General features: G+C 43.7%; 1 protein-coding gene across 3 annotated transcripts in view; it reads right to left on the reverse strand.

Moving 5' to 3' along the window:
- Positions 1–8204: 8204 nt before the first annotated feature.
- The window catches only part of SQSTM1 (sequestosome 1), a 27286-nt gene continuing 17990 nt past the window's right edge, over positions 8205–17500 (reverse strand). For all 3 annotated transcript variants that reach the window (XM_085848954.1, XM_085848955.1, XM_085848956.1), the window contains exons 3-10: positions 15057–15152; positions 13889–14220; positions 13513–13756; positions 13266–13331; positions 13030–13094; positions 12728–12829; positions 11570–11747; positions 8205–9266 (exon numbers count right to left, since the gene is read on the reverse strand). In XM_085848954.1, coding sequence (XP_085705080.1) covers positions 9085–9266; positions 11570–11747; positions 12728–12829; positions 13030–13094; positions 13266–13331; positions 13513–13756; positions 13889–14220; positions 15057–15152 — 1265 coding nt within the window. In that variant the 3' untranslated portion in view covers positions 8205–9084. The remainder of the gene's footprint in view (positions 9267–11569; positions 11748–12727; positions 12830–13029; positions 13095–13265; positions 13332–13512; positions 13757–13888; positions 14221–15056; positions 15153–17500) is intronic.

Here is a 17500-nt window from a genome sequence, read left to right on the forward strand (position 1 = left end):
CTCTGGAGCCCTCCGAGCACAAGGTGACCCTGAATCCCTATTTCCTTTACTACTCGGGAGGTTATAATTCCCCAACTAATTGGCTCTCATATCAGTCCGGCATTGTTCTTGCAGAACACTCAGCCGCATTAATCAAGATCTAAGAACCAGCACAATTTGCCAAGGGCGCGATTCCCCAGTAAGGAGATCACGTGTTCTTAGGTAAACGGTTGGCAGACGGAGGACACAGTCACGTGGTCAAGTTATTGGTGTTCGCGGTTGATCAGCGACCCACCGTGACATGAAGTTATTCATGTGTGACGGCCACCTCAATTCTAGGTGAGCACCAGGGATATCCCCACCCTCGCGGACCCGGTGTCGCGGCAGTATAACAGTATGTTCCATATAACCGCGTAAGGTGAGATTACTCTTGAAAGAGGGAAATGTCTGAGTAAGTCATATTGTAAAACATGCACTGAGCCAGTGAGTGTTAACTTTAAAACAGACTTCTGTAACGATTCTGGGAACCGAGACCCCAAGACAATTGCATACAACATACAGCGATTCCTGAGGCAGGTATTTCTTTATTACATGTTCAAAAATAGTCCTCCCTTGTGTATGATGGGTTACAAAGGGAATATGCGTTGAGGGATTAGGTTGGTTAGTCCCCATTATCTTCTCTGGACACGATCTTCTCCTCCCATGACCAAGCACTTGCTCCTAGCAGCCTAATTCACATATGTGTGGCAAAACCCGTTTGAATCAGCACCACAACCAAACTGCCATTTCATCTACAATAGCCTTCTTCACCACAATTCTCTCATGTGCCAGTAATTACCACCCTGCCTGCTTCAGATACACACTGGACTTTTATTGCCATTCAACACCACCATTCAAACTGACCTTTCCAGCCTCCTTCCATAATCCAAATCACTATCACCCAACGACGCTGCCTTGACTCCACAACCACACCAGCCTCAAACGTCTTACCACGATCAACCGCCTTCTCGCACCTCGGGACCATCATCTCGCCTTACTCACGGACGGCTTTGGTTCACACTCGTCCCCAAGCCCGGCACCGCTACAAATGGAGCTTTTACACCAAGGCACAAGTGTGCGCTTAAATTTCCTTCATGTTCTTCGATCAGGAGGGAGCGCCCTGCTATCCAGCAAGCCATCCGTGCCCTTCCTGGGCGTTCGAGCAACAGATGGGGAGTGTCGGCCCCATGTTGAGTCAGGAACTTATGTGCATGGCACGTTCGGAGGATGAGTGGGAGTGATTCCAAACCAACGGAATCGTGGAGAGGGTGACATCGCCTCGGAGCAAGTCTGAACCAATCGGCATGCCACGGTCGGAGGACAGATGGCAGCACATGACCCTTGCTCCCGAGAAGCACGCCTATAAGAGGTGGGGATTCACCCTTGACCCTCACCAAAAGCCACCCCTCCCGAGGCCCTTAAATAACGAAGCTGGTCACTCAAAAAGAGTTCAAGCTCATGGGGTCGTTGTTGGGTTGTTGGTGGGTGGAGTGGTTGCTGCTTGCTGCTGAAGGGGAAGAAACGGAACGGACGCTGAAGAAGTTATCCATGGCACGTCGGCCTACAGGTCCGGGCATTCGGAAATAGCCTGAGTGCTTCCCCTCACTCTAATATATAGTTAGAGTCCACCACAATATAGTTGTGTAAAACCTGTTTCCGAGCCAAGCCGAGTGAGGACTTGGGCACAAAGGCACGACTGAAAAGTGCATTGCACTTTTGGAGGAAACACCATGGACTGTTTGGGTGGCGCACCACAGGCTCTGGCGGCGAGATTGGCTGCAGAGCCTTGGAGTTGGGACGGTCACGTGGGGTGGGTTGGCACAGATGATGGCACTCCCACAGAAGCAGACAGCCAATGAGCAGAACATGCCACCCAAAAAGGCCATGCCAGTTTCCGAAGACCTTAACTGTGCCTGAACGCAGCAGTTTTGGAGTTGTAATGGTAATTGTAGAATTTGAGTTTTTGGAGTTGGAGATCGTTTTGTGTTGGAGATGGGATCAGACCTTGACAGAGGGCACATCCCTCTCCTCATTGCCATCCTCCCATCTCGTGGTGCGGTTGCCTTGTTCAACACCAGCTTGTTGTTCAACACAAACCCCCAACCAGCTCATGTGTTGCTCCCAGCCCTCACCCATTCCCCATTGTTGTGCAAGTCCTGGTACTTATTTTTGGCACCATCATTGGTTTAAGCTTTACACGTACAAGTGCATGTGACTCCCTGCTTGCTTGTCTTGAGTGCCTGGTTTATTCCTTTTATTTATTAGCAGCTCATCTCTCACCTCCCACGTACCTTTAGTAAACCATTTTAATTACTAGAACGGGCACTCGTAGAGCGCATACCTTCGCCGCAGCCACTAGTTACCTTTGTATTAAGTTGTCCACAACGCATCTCAATACAAATATGCATTTCGTGACCCCCATGACCTTTGACCCACAACCGCTACCTCGGGTGACAATAGTACTAATACCTTGTGTCATTTCAGAAGATGAGGAATTGAACACTGAACAATTTGGAGTTAATTTGATGTAAATTGGAAACATATCAACCATTTTCATCATGAAAAAACGATGTTGACCTTTTTGTGACCTTGACCTTTGATCCAATCGCTCCCAAAATCTAATGGATTTGTCCTTTCATGATGCCAAACAAATCCAGAACAATTAAAGCCTCTCTGCATTTTGTTTTTTTGCGTTAAGTTGTCCACAACGCTTTCCGATATAAATGTGAATTTGTGTGACCCCCTTGACATTTGACCCCCAACCGCTGCCTTGGGTGACAAAAGTACTATACCATGTGTCATATTAGAGGATGGGGAATTTAATTTTGAACATTTTGGAGTTAATTTGCTGTAAATCAAAACAAAATTGACAATTTAATCGCGAAAAAATGATTTTGACCTTTTTTGTGACCTTGACCTTGACCTTTGATCCGATCACTCCCAAAATCGAATCGATTTGTCCTCTCGTGATGCCAATCACATCCACCAAATTTTATGACAATCTGCGAAGTGGTTTTTGTGTAATGTTGTCCACAACGCTTCCCAATCAAAAACTCCATTTTGGTGACCCCCTTGATCTGTGACTTCCACAGACTAACTAGGGTTGCAAACACTATACCATACGCTATATCAGTGGATCGGGATTTGAATACTGAACATTTTGGACTTAATTTGATGTAAATCGGAACAAAATTGACACTTTAATCGCAAAAAAATGATTTTGACCTTTTTGTGACCTTGACCTTGACCTTTGATCCGATCACTCCCAAAATCTAATCGATTTGTCCTCTCGTGATGCCAAACACATCCACAAAAATTCATGACAATCTGCAAAATGGTTTTTGTGTAATGTTGTCCACAACGCTTCCCAATCAAAAACTCCATTTTGGTGACCCCCTTGACCTTTGACTTCCACAGACTAACTAGGGTTGCAAACACTATACCATACGCTATATCAGTGGATCGGGATTTGAATACTAAACATTTTGGACTTAATTTGATGTAAATCGGAACAAAATTGACACTTTAATCGCAAAAAAATGATTTTGACCTTTTTGTGACCTTGACCTTGACCTTTGATCCGATCACTCCCAAAATCTAATCGATTTGTCCTCTCATGATGCCAAACACATCCACAAAATTTCATGACAATCTGCAAAATGTTTTTTGTGTAATGTTGTCCACAACGCTTCCCAATCAAAAACTCCATTTTGGTGACCCCCTTGACCTTTGACTTCCACAGACTAACTAGGGTTGCAAACACTATACCATACGCTATATCAGTGGATCGGGATTTGAATACTGAACATTTTGGACTTAATTTGATGTAAATCGGAACAAAATTCACTTTAATCGCAACAAAACGATTTTGACCTTTTTGTGACCTTGACCTTGACCTTTGATCCGATCGCTCCCAAAAGCTTCGCCTGGCGTCCTTGAGTAACTGCACATCATCTCTGAAAATTTCATGCAAATCGGTCCAGCAGTTTTTGCGCAATGTTGTCCGCACACATATTTACCAATAAATAAATACACAGGGGTCAATACAATACCTTCGTCAAACGAAGTTTGCGAAGGTAATAAAGGAACATTTTCCCGTTTCCCTGCCTTCCCGTGCGAACACCTCTCACCTCCCATACATTTGGGTGAACCTTGAGGAATCCTTGGAACTTTGGAACTTTGAACGCAGTTTAACAACCGTTTCAAGATCCCCGGATGGTCTTTCCCCATCCGGGTCAGAGCAGTCTTTGTGCAACCTCAACAAATTCCTAAACTTAATCGAGTATCTTGTGTCAGTGTTGACCCGTCGAGCTTGAAACCCCCCATGGCATACCAAATGAAACTGCTTTGGCAGCCCTGTACACCGGGAGGAAAAGAATAACTACGACGACACTCGGTGGAGCGCTCAACTCTGCCAGGCTGAACAGTTTACGTTTTGTATCCCACACTCCAAACCTATCCAACAAGTTTTTTCGAATCCATCCATAACCTTGAGATGTCCTGTTCACAAACAGATAAACAGGTGAAAACACAACCTCCATCCCCCTGCAGTGATGGAGGGAATAAAGTTTTATTTCCCCAAGAAATGTTCTTTAATCCTCATAAGTTGAAAACAACCATAACCATATCCAGAGCAAAAAGCGACAGCACGAGTCGTGGCAGGAAGGAGTAGGTTCACCACACGACACGTGCTCTGTATCTTCGTAGATAGTGTTACCAGGGTACAACGTGAGATAAAAGGAAATATGAATAAGAATTATTTTGAATAATTATTGCTTTTGGAACCCATGGATTGCTTTAAAAAAAAAAAATCTGAATAGTTTCAGATAAAAAGATGCGAAATTTGGGATTAAAAAAAAAAATAATCATTGGCTGTGGTTAATGTAATGGCAAGTGTTAAGTTAACTCAGAATGCCTACTTTTCAGTGGGTGATCAGGTCCATTGATTATCTGTACAAGTGTTTAAATTACTGATATCACAAAACATATATCCGTCCCGTACCAAGTTTAACAGCAGCCGTTACATCCCTTGGACGAGGAAAAGTTCCCCACCTTTTTTGTTTTTTTGGTATAACTTGTCGAGGCTCGTATGAGAGCTAACACGCAACGCACATCAAGGGGGGGGGCATGAGACAGGAGGGGAGGGAGTGGGAAGGACAAAATAGTGGGGAAGAGACATTTGGAGATCTGTGCAAGGGAGAGGGATGGGACGGGGAACAGAAGATGGACATTACTGGGACGTTGGAGGTGGGCTTGGGTGGATTATCGGGGGTAGAAAAGATCGAGGATTTGGATGGGGGATGATAAGAGGTGGTGGTGAACAGCTGTTTTGAAGGCCTGGAGGGAAGAATGGGAATGAATAGAGTGAGGGAGTTTATTCCAAAGGCGGAAAAAAGAGGAATGAAAGAGTGAAGGTGAGCAGTGATTTTGGTAGTTTTACCAGAAGAGTTGTTGGGGGACCTTGAGCACCCTGTGGAAATGTGGTGGGGACAAATCGCAGAGAGAGCAGGGGGGGCGAGGCTGGAGAGGAGATGGTAGAAGACAAAGACCACCGACCAACCTGCGGTGATTGAGTGAGAGGCCCAAAGACTCAGCCTTGTTGCGGGAGATGCCAATGATGCGAAATGCCTTGGTTTCTACAGCGTGAAGCCGAGAAAGGTGGGAGGCAGGAGCACCAGCCCAGAGGGGAGAGCAGTACTCCATCAGGCTGTGGACAAAAGCTTTGTAAGTGGTCAGGATCAGGTGGGCCGAGGAAGGATTTCCAGTCGGCGACTGGCTTTGGAGGCGAGGTTTGAAATGTGGCTTTCCCAGGAAAGCTCATGGCAGATAGTGAGACCCAGAAGCTTGAAAGAAAGGACTTCTTCCAGAGGATTGTTGAGAAAGTGGATGGGGGGGGGGGGGTTCTAAACGGTCCTTTCGAAGAGACATAGTGAGAGTGAGAGTGTGAGATTTGTCTGGATTGAAAGACATGTTCCACGTGTTGGACCAGTTTGTGATTTTATCCAGATCAGCAGTGAGAAGCTGCTGCTTGCCGGTCTGAGGGATGATCGATGGTATGGCAGAGGGTGGAGTCATCAGCTAAGAGATAAAGAGGATTTTCCAGAGAGTCGGCGAGATCATTGAGGAAAATCAGAAAAAGAACAGGGCCCAGAACGCTACCTTGAGGAACTCCAGCCTGGACAGGAAGGGGGATGAAAGAACTCCATTTAGGGCCACACGTTGACTGCGACAGGGGAGGAAGTCTGCGAGCCATGAGTGGAGATGGCCTTGGATACCATAGGAAGAGTTTGGTGAGCAGGGCAGGGTGCCAGACTGTGTCAAAAGCACGTGATATGTCAAGGGATACGGCTCGGATTTCCTGTCTGGCATTGAGGGCTTCCATCCATTGTTGGGAGCAGAAGCAGTATATCCAGGGTAGAGTGACCTGGTCTGAAACCAAATTGATGATCGAAATCAAGCCATTGGAGAAGATGATTTGATGTCTGAAGCGATGATGGATTCCATAACCTTGCTGATGAGTGGGAGAAGGCTGATTCGTCTGTCATTGCAGGGATCTGTTTTTGCACCTTTTTATGCAGGGCAGTGATGTTTGCTGATTTCCAAGCAGATGACAGATGGCCTTGAGCAAATGAGAGGGTGAATAGAACAGAGAGGGTGAGCAAGAGCAGAAGAGTAGGTTTTGAGGACACATGGGCTGATGCCGTCTGGACCGGTTGCAGAATCTGAGTCGAGGTTTGACAGCAAGCTCTCCACCTTGTCAGGAGAAAAGGACACAGAGTCCAGGGACAGTTGAGTGTGACTGGGTAAGGTGGGAAGAGAAAGTTATGGGTTTTGGACACAAGATTTAGCTGCAAACACCGAGTTTAGACATTCAGCTTTTTAATGTGTGGTATCAGCAGTGCGGCCATTTGAGGTAAGGAGGGGATGGAGGGGGAACATACACCAGAAACAGATTTGATTAGATGCCACCAGGATTTTGAGGAGGGAGAGAGGTTTGAGAGTTCAGACTTGAGATGAGAAAGATGTTGTTTTCTGGCTCTCCTAGGGTAGATACACACTTGTTCTGAGCTTTATGGAAGGAACTGAGATTGCCCTCAGTTGGGTTTGCTTTCCATGAGGCAAAGGCAAGTTGTTTCAGGACAACTGCCTCACCACAAGCTTTGCAGGAGATCAATGTAAAGTAAATTTGTATCAGTTGCTGCAGTTTGTTTTGAAGATAACTGAATAAAGTAAATGAAGTTCATAGCACGTCATTTTATAGAGTTCAAATCATTTTTCTTATTCTGACGGGTTTCTAAAATCCCACAAGTTGATCACAACTTTCGATTCTGCAAAATTCAGGTTAGATTTTAAATGACCGTTATAAATACACTTTTGTTAATTCATGCACTGACAAATTTCCTTTGCAATATTAGATAAAATAAAACGGAACAGAAACGGTTTATTTGTATTCATTGTAAGAGTTCAGACGTTTTCTCTCTTTGCTGACTCAGTCACAGGTTCGATGAGAACATGAAGCATGGGTAGTAGGCACATGATAACATTGCACTAACTTTTTCTTTTATATACAGCACAACACAAGGGCTGTGCTGTTGATTCCCTCTGTAAATTAGGGCAGGATTTTGGAATTTGACCATGGTGCTGGCGATAGCCCGCATACTCTTCACAAAGGACACAGTGGGATCTTTAATGTCTAGCAACTAATAACGGCAGGCGGGACGACCAGTTCAATGTCCATCCGAGGGACGGTACATTCATTGATGAATCACCCTGCCCGTGAAACACCAGGATGACAGTTTATAGCTGGTTCTGGATTCTCAACTCCAGGCTCGATGGCTCAGAGGTGATCGTGCATAAGTCTAGGCTCGGGCTCGGCCATCCTGCCAGCTCCAATAAGCTACTACCTTAAGACAAGCAGTTACCGGATCCTTCACCACTACACACACACAAAATGCCTACCTATATCACTGCTCTATCCCACAAGGTACCAACTACGTTTACGTCTACATCTTCAGAGCAAATTTGGAAATGAACTCGCACAACCTCTCTTTAAGAAAGAGAGAAACAAATGTTGAAACAGTTGAGGGGACAGGGGGGGGGAGCACAAATTATTTCACTCCTGGCGATCAAAATGCAGCTTAAACTATCAGAAGAAAACGTCTACAAAAGCAGTGCAAATGACATCATTATGGTTATAGTTTTTATTTGAGTACAACAAAACACACCCCAGGTTCGACTCTTTCACGAGGGACTTGGTGCAATCACAGATCGATTATGCGCAGCCAATCAGGAATACAATGCCATTAAACAATATTGCATGAGCAAATGAGCAACTCAACAGTTCAAACAAGTCACACAAACACAGCTCACCAAACCTTTGGGTCACGTTTTATGCAAATAAAGATTACATAGATTAAGCGAAGTTTAGGTTTCAAAATAATCAGGAAATTAATGCTGCAAAGTTAACATTAAAAAAAAAAAAGAAGGAAATCCAAAATCCTCAAGGATAAGTCAAACACGATTGTTTTTTTTTGTTTTAATTTTTTCCCCCCTCATTTTCTCTCTCTCAAAAATAATAATGCAAAAATCATGGATGTTTCACACCAATTCTATTTGGACGAGTCACTGTGAATGCTTATGTGGATACCGCTGGGTATTTTGTCCACGTGCAATGCATATGGATGCTGTGATGAAGGTCAGGACAAATTGCCAGTTTTGAAATGGGCAAAAAACTTTCCGGGGACATGCAAGCCCTGTATAGCGCAAGGTTTGAATCCATGGATGTGATTTTAAGGAAAATTTGACAATTTCTCATTAAGGATCCAAAAGTCAGGAAAATAAAGATCAATTTACAAAACAAGTTTGCCATACAATTTACCAAATATGTTAGCTGTCATGACAGCCGATATAGAAAAGTTATTTGAGCACAACACAAGAACCACATAATTGATTAATGAATTGCATTTATGGCAATTTGGCATGACATGCATGAGATTTTATTTTTTTTTTAAGGAGGAAAAGCACAAGATTAATAAATGTGCTACCAGGTGGACAGGCCCTGGATCCCTAGGGTCTTTCCACCTCCTCCAACTTGATGCCACTGCTGGGGTGGACTGTGGCGAGGGCATCGATGGCACTGGAGACATCACAGTTGCGTGAAAGAAGCAAGCGAGACAGCTCTCCGTTTTCATCACCAAAACCCATGGACAGCATTTGAGACAGCGCTTCAGCAAGGCGTTTATCTACACCTGGAGTGTGGAGAGCAAGGACGAAACAAATGACACACGGCATCTTATTAGCAGGGAAGTGGGGGCTGGGTGAATGGCTCAAGCTAAGTTCAGTCCTCAATTCCATGGTCATTTGAGCTTCGAGCAAGCAGATATTCCCAATCGTGTATTCTTGTTAATACAGAAATCTTGGCTCGAGGAGGAGGTAAATGCAGATGCCGCAGGAAAGAAAGGGGCAAGAGAAGATGTTTAAGCGAGCTTCGAAGACAGCAGGAGGGGTGAGAGCAAGCATGATGTAACGATGAGCAGCACTCCTGAAAGACTGGAGGGAAGGGTGAGGGAGAAACGATGCAAGTTCCACAGACAAGGGAAAGGAAAGAATGGAGGTGAGGATTCAGCTTAGAATTGGGGAGAGCAACGAGGTATTGGATTCTGGAAGAACATGCAATAACACAGAAAGACTTGGACTCGATCATATCCGATGGGGCAAGATGGGAAGAAGCTTCATCAGTCCAAAGTGGGAACTCATACTCCAAGACACTTTGGATGAGGACTGTATACACTGTAATCAGCTCTGAGGAACTGAAAATAGACAGTCCTGCAGAGAATACCATGTTTTCAACCAATCTTGTCGAAGTGGTGTGCCCCAGACAGGTTGTGAGATATGAGCTTCAGGAACATGTCCTTTTTCAGGGGTTGACTAGAGAAATTGATCAGGGGAGATGTGGGGGGGGGGGATGAAAGGCAATCCTTGCAGGACGACGGATTGAGATCATGAGACTTTTCAGCGTTGAAAGACATTTTCCGAGGAGTGGACCAACAACCTTTTCCCCAAATAGGATGCTGCCTATCAGAAGTGTGGTATACTCTTCTGCACAGGTTAACAGATGTATAATCCCATGTACAACCCAAAATTGTACAGAGGATTATATATGGAAGCAAAAAAGGTCATCGATACAGGCAACAACAAAGAGGTTGGTCTTCAAATTGTCTCTTGAGAGGCACTACTTTGACAAGTAATGTGATGAAGAGCAACTTGTTATGTATGCAAAATCTCAGTTCATGGAAGAGTCAGGAGACAGGCTAAATGACAACATACCAACAGTGGGGGTGATGGTACAACAGTTGGACACAACAAAAAGGAAGAGTATGGAAAGAAGCATAATAATCTGCAAGAATGAGTTGGGTTTGGTAGGGTTGGTGTCAGTGGAAAATAGAAGATGATGATGGAGGATTACATGAGGTGGGAGTGCTCTGCTTGTGTGAATCTGTGGAGGGAAGAGTGCAACTGAACAGTCTTGGGAAGGCAGTTCCATAAATTAAGGAAAAGAGGAACAAAAGGCTGGAGGTGGGTTTAAAGCCTACATTCTGGGAGTTTGAGGACAGCATAACTGGAAGAAAGTACAGGTCGTGGAGGAGTAGAAGACAAAGCAAAGGGAGCTAGAATGGAGGAAAGGCAGCAACAAAAAAAAAAAAAAAGGACACTGACTTACCTATGTGACAGTAATGAGCCTTGTGCTTCAGCCTCATTACGAGAGTTATCAATAATGTTAAGAACATTCGAGTCTGCAGGTTCCAGGAGACAGATGTGATAGGTTAGGACTCCAGCCCGTTGGGTAGAGCGTGACTCCACTGAGCTGCCAACAAAGGATTTGTAAGTTGTGAGAAGTTCTGATCTCTTCCAAGGTACGACTCAACATGAGGGAGGATACCCAGTATGTGGCTAGCTCTGAGCCCGGTTTGCTCAGGAGAGGTTATAGCTGATGGCGAGGCTTAGCAGTTCAAGAGACATATGGAGAAGTGTTTCTGCTCACAGAAAAAAACATTAACATCAATGAAGGAGGGGCACCTGCAGACCATTTGCAGACAACCTATATCGTAAGCTTGGAAGATGTCCAGAGAGATAACCCCGATCTCCTGTTTGCGGTCTAGTGCATCCATCCATTTCTGGGTTTAAATAAGCAACATGACCATGGTGGAATATCAGAAGTAGAAGTCAAACTGATGCTCAAAGATGAGAGAATGGCAAAGAGACAATGCCAGAGATCTACAGCAATGATAGGATTCCAACACTTTGCTTATGTTGGGAGAAGGGTCTGTAATCTATTGGACAAGATTTTGTAACTTTTCCTGTGAATATGGAAAGCATGTGAAACTCTCAAAGACTCAAGCAGGAGATCATTTGAGAAAGTCCTGGAGAAGAGCAAGGAAATAGGAGAGGAGAGGAGAGGACTGAAGTGCAGTGTGCAATTGAAACCAGGTTCCAAAAGTAGAATTTTCTAATCAGAGCAGACATTTAAAGTTTCGTTTCAATCTTTTCATACCTTCATTTGAAGTGGTCATCTTTGCCTTCTCGTTCAGCGGTTTTGGTTCTTGACCACCAGCACTTTTTGCATCAGCAACTGTGGAAGGTTGTGGGACTCCATCTGTGCTGTCATCTTGTGCATCAGTTGCCACATGGGTCCACTCCTCATCACTCGAAGTCATTTGGACATCTGTGGTCTGTACAAACACAAGACTTGTTGGTGAAAGTTTAACATTTCTGACACCTCCTGAAAATGTACAACAAAGGTGGCTCAAACGATACTTGAAAAATCGTGGGGATAATGAAGTCTTTCCTTGATCGTCGACTGATATCTGTCAGATAGACAGACAGTGAATTAACTAGTTAACCCCACTTTGCACTTCTCACGCGAGGCAACAATGAACTGGTATTTGCAAACATTTCCGAGGGTATCTTTCATCCTTCCTAGTCTGAGGCTCTGACAAGCTTTTGACAGGAAATCTAAAATTAAAGTTTTAATTACACCGGCATTGTTCCTCCAACAAGTGAAAGCGCAAACGTTCATCCAAAGTATTTTGTGCTACAAGTGCAAATGTGTTCATCCACAAAACGTTTCAAAAGGAGCACATTTTTCAGACAACTTGTAGTTTTATCTACATTTACACATTGCTTGATAATGGCAAGTTAGGTACACTTTCACCTTATAATCCCAGTATCCTAACTCTCAAAGCCACTTGGTATAGTGTGTAATCTGCGACTGAAAAAAAATGCAACAAGCAAAATGAACAGCCGGCTTTAAATTAAATTCATTTGTTACATTGAATCTGGAAACTTTCTTTATTCAGAGGGTCGTCAACATGCAAGCAACATCAACCCCTCCCCAATCATATTTTTTGCCCTTCCCTCCATCTGTACATTGGCCTGCCAGGTTCATCCAAAATAAAAGGTCACACATGTAAATACAGTACTTGTAACACAATGTAGAAGAACATTGCATTTGTATTGTTTTTTCTACATACACTTTGTTAATTTTACACTTTTACTGAATACAAAATTAAAGACGACTTGTATATAATGCATGAGAAGCTAGCAACTTGGTATAGACGGATGAGCAAAATGGCCTTTTCCCCCCAAAAAAAAAAAAAAAAAAAAAAATCAGTAAACACACTCCTTATGAGAGGCATGAGCTACTATTTACCTGCTCCTTTGAATCTGCACTCTTGTCCTGCTTGGCTTCAGTGTCTGGGTGGGAATCTGTCCCAGATTTTTCTTTGCCGGTACCAGTCCATGTCTTGGTACCCTAGTAAATAGCATTAATATCATTAAAAACCATACATACCTGTAATCAGAATTCTTAAGTACCAAAGAAAACAAAAAAAAAGAGCCAGGCTTTTATTTACAAACAGAAAAAGAAAATCGGAGTGGACTGAATGGAATATCCAAAACCGAAGGACCTCAGACTCAACCAAAATACTGCATTGTCCAAATAAGAGTACATACCTGTCCTGTGGATGCACAACGAGTGTGGACACCATTGTGATCCACGTCCACAGTCACATTAATACCTGTGAAGGTTCAGATATAAAATGTAATGATGCAGAAACAGAAAAAAGGTGGTTTCCAATTGTGACTGGTGTGGTTAATGTATCCCTTGACCCCCACAACTTTGTTAGCAATAAAAAGTCATGAAGAAAATAAAGTTCCAAGTCTTGTGGGGCAACGTGTCAGAAACTCACCAAATGGGTCAAGCATGGCTGCCACGTTCTCACCTACAGTATGTAGAAACTCCTCATTTGGGTCACCTGGGACACACATGAAAACTCACGCAATCACGTTCATAATCCCCGTGTCCTTATTCAAAACAGATATGGACATTTAATATGGAACAAGTTCCCTGTACTTGATCAAAATTATTTATCCAAGAACCATCCGAGAACAATAGAGTGCACACACAGAGAATGTTGATAATCACGAAGTCCTTACAATAGCTGGCTGTGCCACCTTCTTCAGTAGCTGGCCCACTGAAGAAATGGGGATCACAGGGAGTGGCACAGAATTGAAAGAAAGGTGGAGCATGTGGACCACGACCATGAGGTCCAAGACCATAGGGTCCATGAGGTCCGTGGGGTCCATGAGGTCCACGGGGTCCTCCAGGTGGAAAGCAACCGGCCCAAGCAGAGTTCCAGCGCATGTGATGACCACGTGGCCCACAGAAGCCCCAGTGGTGCTTAAAGAGGCATGGGAGACATCACACATTACGTTCCAAAATTATTTTGAGACATACCTTTGGTGTTGATGTCAGATTTAAACCAGTGTGACAATAGTTTTAAATGCTCCATGAAAAACATGTTTTACTTACAGCTGGGAAGGGCGTCTCACACATGACGTGCTCCGCATGCAGTCCTCGCACCTTGCATTTCGAGCAAAGGTCATAATTGGGACAGACTGTGCACTTGTAGCGCATACCAACCACAGGGCCTTCACAACCATCACAAACCACTCCTGAGTGGGTCCAGGAAGAACCATCTCCAAAAGAACAACCACCCCAGCGGTTCTTTCTTTTTTGTTGGTGGCCTGCAGAGGACCCGGGATCTGCCGGCTGCTGTTGCTCACCGGTACATGGAGCAGACTGACTAGAATTTCCAGTAGCCTGCTCAGCTGCTCCCTCCTGACGCATCTCCTTCTTATCGACTGCATTGCAAACAATACACAATGCCAGTGGCTTAGTTTTGGCCAAATTCACATTGACATCAGGGAATATAATCTTCAGTAATCATTTACAGGCCATCCTCAAGAACATCAAACAAATTGCAATTGATCACAATCAAAATGATGCGACATGACAATTTCACTTTGGAGCATCACCATTTATGAAGCCTCATCAGGTCGTTTTGGTAGATTAAATAAATCTCTTAAAAAAATTGTTTAAAAAAAAAAAAAAACTGTTTGTGGGCCTATTCATTTCTAATGTTCACCTGGCTGCACATGGATGGGTTTGAGGGTGAAGTATCAGCAGCTGAAACTCAAATCCTATCCAGGTTCCCCCTGATAGCCTCAATGTTCTATTTGGTCAATAATACTCCAAGTTCTTTAACATTTACAAATGGTTCCAAGGAATAAAGACAGCTAGCTCAACACCTAAACCAGAAGGTAGCATTTCACCAGGACAGCAGTCTTCTTCTTCTTTGGGGGCACTAAATTTCTTTTAAAAATATATAAAATAATAATTTTCTCCAAATAAACATTTCTGGGACTGAAAATAGACAAGTGCCAGTTCAGTAATTCCCACATAAATGGAGGATACTCAGCTGTTTCATGCCCTCCTCGCACTTTATGGTAGTACACTCAGAAGTATCAAATGCTGTATTCTCTGTATTTACTTGAATAAAGTACACATGCACGTGGCTCTCAAGCTCAAACATCTCTGCGACCTGACAATTCCCATGAAAACAGAGTTTGCAGGCATGGGCGCCATCAAAACAAACAATGAAGAAGTGGTGAGATGGATCACGACATGCAGGACTCACCCTTGATGAAAATACGCATCAGGCGGTCAGGACGATTTTGCACCACTTCCTGCCACTCGGCATCACTGCTGAATGTCACCAGATCACCCTCATCATCTACATGGGGCGAGGGGGTAAACTAAGAGGGGGCTCAAGCGGAAGACATGCTGCCATCAATCCTATTTCTGATCATTCACAAGCAGCAAGCACAGATCATTGGTGTGAATCACTCATTATCTCACAGAGCATAGCTTTAAAAACCCGTCTGCCGAGTTTCTCTGAACGACTGGGACATTTCGCATGAAGTGTCTGCTACTTGTAAAATATTTGAGTACTGTACTTGCGTTTTTGAAATTCCAGCACGGTTCATTTTATTTGTCCCATAAAAAGAAGGAAATAAAGTGCAACTGGCGTTGAAGAACACGACACACGAGTTACACAGGTAAATGTAAAATATTACGGTATGCTAACCACCGTGGGAAAGAAGACGAATCGATGTTTTGGGCATGAGCCCTTCTTAAAAGCAAAATAATTCTTTTCTTTGTTTAAAAAAAAGAAATAAATGCAGTTTTACATTACAATACAGGACAGTCGATTCAGTTTTACAATGTGAAGGAATAATGGAGTGAAAAATAATGAAAAGTGAAGGGATACGAGTGGCAGCATGACAGACCAGTAACCCAATTATCTTTGCCATCAGGAACACATTAACAGATCACAAATCAATCTGAGACAACGGAACAACCTTTACCCCATGCACGGATCACAAGGTGTAGTTAAGGAATTGGTTCACTCTGTCTGTCAAGAGACGTCGGTCTCTGATTGAGGATATACTTATCTTCAATTGAATGTTGTATTTTGAATACGAACCTGCAGTTGTGCTAGTACTTTGGTTCTGATTTTGGTAAATTGTACAGAATGTCCTACCGATCTTGCATGCACACACAGGAAGGAGTAAGGTAAGCGTTTTAATCTGGCCGTCTGGCAGTCAAACAAAATTGTTTGAGTGTGTGTGTGTGTGTGTCATTTTGTTTGTGAAGTTCGACGAGCTTTCTGATGTGGCGTGTGATACACTGAAATGATCATCATGGCCTCCTGAGTTGATTAGGTTAATTAACGCCAAAGAAGTTGATTAGGAAGAATTCCCACGTTCAGGTGTATCGCGCAGCTGAACAGGTCCTTCCACGGCATGGTATTCCAATTACAAAATAAATAGCGTATCTATCTACAATTCCAGCTGTGTGTGTGTGTGTGTGTGTGTGTGTGTGTGTGTGTGTGTGTGTGTGTGTGTGTGTGTGTGTGTGTGTGTGTGTGTGTCCGCTGTTCCGATCTAATTGAAACTTGCCAGGTGTATTGCTGGGGACCTGAGGATGTGCCTTTTCAAGGTTTGATATTAATCGGACAAGTGCTTCCCAAGTTATGGCCATTTATTTACCAACCAATGACAGGAACCGTTGCTGCGGCCATTTTATATCAACCAATGACAGGAAGCGTTGCTGCGTAGCTGTGGTCGATGGTGAAGAGAAACTCAGACGCGGTCGCCATTACGGGTTTTTTTCTCTCCTCTCTCTGTGTTTTTCCTTGCGAAAAGGCAAAATACGTTGGGCGCTAATTGAATAATTGTCCATTAAAACTAAATTGCGAATAATCATAACTGCGATATGCGAACTTCCGGATAGTGACGACGAGTACTGTATTCTTTCTCGATTTCTGTACTTTCTCGATTTTCTTAAACACAATGCCCCAATCCAGTCAGTGACGATTACTGTATTCTTTCTCGATTTATCGACTGACTGTATTCCTTCTTTCTCGATTTTCTTAAACACAATGCCCCAATCCAGTCGTCGTTTACGACAGCGAAGGAACGGCCTGTCTGGTTGTTTGAAAGTTTTTTTTTGCACATACGGCCACGCACGTACCGGCATGCGAGAGTGAAGGAACGGCCTGTGTGGTTGTTGTTTCTGGCACGCAGTTTGAAAGTTTTTTTTTTTGTTTGTTTGTTTTGTTTGCACGTACGGCCACGCACTAGTATTAATTAATACCAATAAAAGTAGTAGTATCATTTGGCAAGAATAATAATGAACGTATAATCCCCGCCCTGGCTCAAGTTATTCTGGGCTTGGTGAAAAGGCAAGCTAATGCTCAAGCTGCATGGCAAGCAGGTATGCTACAAGGTGGTGAAGAACATTGAAAATTTGGTCCAATGGACCAACGGGCCCACTCGTAAAGTAAATGAGTTGAATCTTCACAAAACAATGATTTTTAAATTGGAATAATTTTATTGAAAGTCATATTGCTATTCAATTTCTCCACGACACTTGTTAAAGGTGACTTGGTGTGGGAGAATTCCAAGAGGAACAGAATGAAATGAAGGTCGAGTTTCCATGAAGACGAATGTGGGAGGGAAGGGTAGGGGTTTGAAGTAAGAAAATGGTGGGGGCGTTGGAGGGGTGGGGTGATCTATG

Source organism: Eptatretus burgeri, chromosome 12 (assembly GCF_056783735.1).
Source record: "Eptatretus burgeri isolate ZD-2024b chromosome 12, Ebu_testis_v1, whole genome shotgun sequence".
In the NCBI taxonomy this organism is placed as follows: domain Eukaryota; kingdom Metazoa; phylum Chordata; class Myxini; order Myxiniformes; family Myxinidae; genus Eptatretus; species Eptatretus burgeri.